The sequence below is a fragment of the Pseudopodoces humilis genome, chromosome 3 (assembly GCF_049639895.1).
Source record: "Pseudopodoces humilis isolate 2021_Gansu_Grassland_sample_001 chromosome 3, ASM4963989v1, whole genome shotgun sequence".
In the NCBI taxonomy this organism is placed as follows: Eukaryota; Metazoa; Chordata; class Aves; order Passeriformes; family Paridae; genus Pseudopodoces; species Pseudopodoces humilis.
Genome location: NC_142202.1, coordinates 22,847,120 through 22,853,119, shown reverse-complemented (window position 1 = coordinate 22,853,119; position 6,000 = coordinate 22,847,120). Strand labels below are relative to the sequence as shown.

General features: G+C 35.3%; 1 protein-coding gene across 6 annotated transcripts in view; it reads right to left on the bottom strand.

Moving 5' to 3' along the window:
• Nucleotides 1-210: 210 nt before the first annotated feature.
• The window catches only part of BICRAL (BICRA like chromatin remodeling complex associated protein), a 43,779-nt gene continuing 37,989 nt past the window's right edge, over nucleotides 211-6,000 (bottom strand). For all 6 annotated transcript variants that reach the window (XM_014252931.2, XM_088052667.1, XM_014252929.2 and 3 more), the window contains exons 11-12: nucleotides 4,793-4,895; nucleotides 211-3,993 (exon numbers count right to left, since the gene is read on the bottom strand). In XM_014252931.2, the coding sequence (XP_014108406.1) occupies nucleotides 3,191-3,993; nucleotides 4,793-4,895 (906 nt within the window). In that variant the 3' untranslated portion in view covers nucleotides 211-3,190. The remainder of the gene's footprint in view (nucleotides 3,994-4,792; nucleotides 4,896-6,000) is intronic.

The window sequence follows — 6,000 nt, the reverse complement described above, 5'->3', positions numbered from 1 at the left end:
ATAATGCCACACGAACCAAAGTCTAATAGTGCATGCTCAGAAAGATGCATAAGGAATATGGAAAGTTGGCCTACTAAATATATTACAACAGACCTGCATGATGAGAGGAGTAAGAATATTTTGTAGTCATATTACTTAAAACTGAGACCAATCATCTTCTGGAAATGTAAATATTCAACTTGGTTAAATCAAGACAATCACAGATAGACATTTTTTCCCAAATCTTTGGCTGTATTGCAATGGTTGTTTCAATTTGTAATCTCCAACTAAACATTTCCTATCCATGGATTAACAATATATTTACTGACTTGTGTCTTTTAACAGTATTTATCCAACATAACAAAATAAACTGCAATTTGTTATACTTTTTTTTTTACAAAACATTTTATAAATATTTTTACAAAATGTATACAAAGCAATTTCAAGTGAGACATACTTTACAAATGAAGGTATTTAAGCAAATAAAGTCCATACCACGCTGACAATAAGTGACACATCCTCTTTAAGTGAAGTCAGTCTGTAAGGCCTCCCTACTCTAACAGATAAATTATACCAAAATCTTCAAAATGAACATAGTTTTCTTAATTGCCAGTTTAAAATTTGTTTTAATATTAGGCAGTATTAAATAACATTGAAATCACAACGCTGATCCAGCAAAATAATGAAAACATGTTTAAAGTCATGCACATTCACAATACTTTGCTGGACTTGAGCCCATATGATTAATAAACTTTTTTCAAGCACCACAAAAATACAATTCTTTCTTTTACTGCTTCACCACGTACCAGAATTCCTTTAGAACTGAATTCAAAGGAGTGAACAACAGAACATTAACAATCTAAGATCAGTCTTACTAGGATTGTTCAAGGGCTTCCTCACATCAGCAGTTCAGAGAAATGTGTCTGACCAAATCAACCACGATTACTTTTTGTAATTTGTCATTTTTACATGCCATTGTCCCCCCTTCCCAATGAGACCCAATAGAAGACACACAACCTGATACTTCTGTTATGTATTTGCTGTAGAGAGGCTGGAAAGCCCATACCCATTTAGAGATGGTAAAATAAGCAAGGGGACTGATAAATGTGCAACTTCACTTTTTTTTTTTCCTCAATGAAATAAAATTTAACAAGTTAACATACAGCTGTGTAACATATGTTCTCCTTCCTAAATAGTTCAGAATGGCTAAATTTCCAAAATGATAAAATAAAATATGCATCAGCATACACAGCCATAAGAATATTATTAAATCTAAAAAAGGCAATAGGTGAAGACTATCTTGTCAGTTTTGCCAATACGAAAAAAACTAACTGCCTGAGAGTCTATTCTGTGGACACCCAACTAAAAATTTAAAACTGGCAATATTTATTAATATTTCTTACAACACTTGGGAATGTTGGGTTTTTACAAACATATACTTTAAAATTGGCACATTTTTTTTTAAATGGCAATTAGTAACATACAAAACCAGTACTTCCATTCACGTTGAGGGGAAATGAATTTTAAGGAAGTTCATCACTCTCTCATTGCTTTCTAGATCTGGTTTCCTTTAGTGGTCAGACAGTGAACTGTAGCTCAATACTGAGTTGCGCTGTAATGTTCTACTATCTCAAGGATCTAATTCTGCTTCTGTCTGTGCCATTCAGATGGACTGAATTACACACCAGCAAAACCTTTTGGTTTCTCTCCTGGCAATCTGACTGACAACCACAGCTTGTCACAATGAGCCTCTTACATCATGAAAATCATAATCAGAAAGTCTGGAAAATGGCTGGTAATGTTTCTGAGAAATGGTGGAGAAGTTCTGGGGGAGAACATGAGCATACCTTAGAAACCACAAAAGCTGTATCCTCCTGAGCAGACATATGTACTACACACACGTGACGAATGTCAGCGCGCTTATGTGCACAAAAGCACTCATGACCAAAGTAAACTAGAACAAAGCAGCATGGGCAGCAAAAAAAAAAAAGTCATAGATTAAAATAAATAAATAAAATAATAAGATTCTATCTTAACAACATGACAGCAAGCCAAATACAAACCATGCAATGGTTTCACTTGGCTTTACAATATGAATTAATAATTACACATTTTTTGATATGTTTAAACAATGGGATTGCTGATCAACTTTGGTCTGTACATATCTCGCTAACTATGACTGCTATGGTGGATGATTTAACATTCTCTGACAGCAAAAAGAAAAAAAAATTAAAAATAAACACTGGCCTTTAAATTTAATCAGAGTAAGGCTAACATCCTCTTAAAATATAAGCTACAAATACAGTTTTCAAATAAAAGTGCTTTTGACACTTGGTCTAAAAAAAAAACAAACAACAAATAAAAAAACATTTATACCACTTCAGAAAGACTCAAGGCTGACTACATCCAATTATAAAATGCAAAATCTTTTCCTCAAGAGATAACATATATATGTATTATATATATAAATTAATGGCTCTATCATGGCCTCATCCTGTACACTTTGCTATTTACTGGCTTCCATTCTACCTTCCTTAGTCAAGCATTTATTACTTCATATCATGCCACTGTGACTAAGATCATATAATATCATCCCACAGACTAAAGTTACCCACTACAAATATATCAAGTACTAGCTTCTGCTCAGAAAGCAATAGAAAAGCACTTAAAGTTTAAATTATGAAGCCTTGTAAACACACTGATGATTTCCTTCCAACTTAAGAATCCTAGAATACAGAGTCATTAACAAAGCAAATAATCACTTCTGAATAGAGGTACAGTGGGTTTTCCAGAAAAACTAAAAATTTGATGATTTGTGGAAGAGAAGGGTAGGGGAGAATTGTTGCTTCCATAACTCTTTAGAAACACTTTCTTAATAAATATATCCTTTCAAATGACTGTGATTGTCAGTATATTACCATATTATATAGGGCCTAACAACCTGCAACCCTGTTATGTTGCAGTACTGCACAATTATCAAAAGCACTATCATAATAATACTTGAAACAGTAAGGCCCTAACAGACTGCATTCTAACAAGGATTAACTTTACTTGGATATCTCACTGTAACCACAATGAGTATTGCTCTCAAACACAGAACAGAATCTAGTTTAGAAAGGTTAACCTTAAATGCATGTCAGGCTGTACTTGTGGTGTCATTCACATTTGCTTCTGCTAAGAGAAACATAACTTGTCCATGGTACTGTAACTATTAACACTCTAAGATACTATTTACAGCTGCTTCTAAAATAGAGTCAGTTTCTACAACACTTTCACTGTGGTCTGGAATAAATTTTTCCAGGCAGTTCTCTTGTGAAGCGATAGGTGAAAAATTAGGGAACTCTAATTCAACCGAGCCACTACTTGCCGCTTCATTCTGTGGCTGTCTCCCAGCTTTTTTAAGTTCCAAGATGTTTTTAAATGTAGTTTCTAAACTCTTACTGAGCAGTAAGTCTTGCTGGGGTTCACCAGAGCCTTTCCTGTTATCAGGATGCAAAACCTCATTCTTTGGAGAGCTCCTCAGAGTTTTGTCTTGAAGTGAATTGTTACACGTTACCTTTGAGAAAGGCTGAACTGTGTTCCTTGTTATTTTATTGTGTGTTCCATGACTACCTCTAGACACAATTTTTGACAAGTCTTCAGAACTCGAAGAATTCTCAGTGGACTTGGCAAGATCTTTTCCACTCATCCTTTCTTCAGAATGGGCCATGTATTGGCTCTCAGAAGAACAATTAGCTTTTTCAAACTTTAAAGCTTTAGTGAGGCTCTCAGATTTTTTAGTAGAAGCTTTTCCTTCTTGTGGTGTCAGAATGTTGTTAGGCACTAAAGGAAGTTTACTGTGATTTGTGGACTCTGCTGAGCTGGATTTTGGTCGGTCTCTGGCTTGGGTTTTGGTAGTCTGACTTCGAGAAGGTAATGTTTTGCTAGACTGATGGTCACTTTTGCTGGACTGTGCTTCTTCAGCTGTTTTCTCAAATTGTTTGGCAGAACAACAAAAATCAGCCTGATAACCATCTGAAAATCAAGTAGCAGCATTTTACTAAAATTAGCTACACATCCAAATAACTGACACTCCAACAGCGCTTCTCAGTACTGAAATTCAAATAACATCCACAGCTTACAGATCTGGGTCTTTAACTTATGCTTAAGTGTTCTGTTTTGTACAGTGCAGAAGATTAGCACTAAATTAATCAGCACACTGCTCACGTATATGCACTGTAAAACCAGATTAAGGGCACTTCCCAGCATGCTAAATATGCAAATATGGTCTCTGAAGATTAATACATTCTACAACACAACCTGTGACTACCTTTTAAAATATGCAGATAATGCAGTAGCTTTAAACAAATCATAGCTGAAATCTTACACAAATAATGTGTTTCCAGGTGCTATGTTTAACAACATCCGAGTTAAAAATGCTGCCATTTAAATGGCCACGATACTCTAAGAGCAACACTTCATTAAGATGAACAAGAGTATTCATGCTTCAAATAGTGCTGCTCTTTCTGGCTGCAAGCAAACTCATAGATTCTTCCCTGCTAGAATGGAGACACTGCAGGAGTCATGACTGTTGTCACAAGAAATTCAAACATTTCTCTGCCAAACAGGTAGAACATTTTTTTTCCCCCTCAAATAACTGCTTCAACCCTACAGTGTCTCTGGACTGTTGAATTCTGGAGTTATAAAAGTTACCTTGCAAATGCTTATTCAGTATTTCAATAACTGGAATTCACAGCAAACTTACTGTGCCTTACTGTGGCCACAACTATTCTTAAACACTCCACACTTAATTTAAAAGTTAAGCATTACTTACCAGGATCCACAAGTGCAAGACGCTTATCCCGGGTAAGAGATGCTCTTTCCTCCTGGTTAAACATCCTATCAATCATAACCATTTCTGCAGAGGGATTTATCCGCTGGAGGAAAAGGAAAAAAATAACCAATCTCTTTAGTGACCCATATGTTGGTACCAAATCAAAACACTGATAGCTTAGCTAATTTTCAGAGAAAAAGAGTTTTATTATGTATTTGTGAAGAACACTCAAAATTCAACAGTCTTTACTCTGATCCAACCACTACTGAAACTCCATCATGAAATATTACTCATATTGTACTTCAAATTTTATTTGGGAAAAGCTTTAAAACAGGGAATTGCTATTCCAGTTGCATGAATTGTACTTTTTCAGGACTGAGTATGCTTACTACTGTATACCACATTTTTTTTACTTCATACAGTATCCTTCTCTTTTAGGGAATCAACCAGCAAAAATCTTGAACTGGGACTACCCTATCATCTTCCCTGCACTTCTCTCCCATCCTTGTAACTAGCTGGTGCAGAGCTGCATTTTGCTGACAATGCCTCCAAGCCAGCTGGATCCATTCATGACAGAACACGTTCACTGCACTAGGCCATAACACAGGCAACTAGTTTCAAACCTGAATGCTTTGTGAAATAAACCTTTCAAAATTACTAAATGGGATTTGCCACACAACATGCCAGATGCTAAAAGAACAAATCTCAATCTCCACCCTCTCTTTGCACCTGCAAATACTTGCAAATATTTCATGGCTTGGGTTTTTTACAATGCAACTGCTAATTTTAAAACTATATTAATTCTAACACTTATATATTATATTATTGTCTCTAAATATCTATTATATGCAAATTCAAAACTTTTCCAGGCTTGAAAACTAGCATGTCTGAAGTCACAATGGCATTTCCTGATCCTTCTAAAGTACATTCTTAAAGTTACTTTGCCAGTTTTATTTTACCTCATACTTGGGATTGTGAAAGCACTTAGATTTCTGATGAAGTTCGACCTAGCTTTTAAGGACAATGATTTCCTAAAACACAATATTATTTTATTATGTTTTCTAATAATATAAATTATATTATAATATGGCTGGGGGCCTCTGAATGGACAGCACTATTTCAGGTTCCATCAACCACAGAAATACACAGAAATCACTCTCCTGACTATCACAGCCTGTTCAGTGTAAGAGCAAAGCAGAAACAGAGAA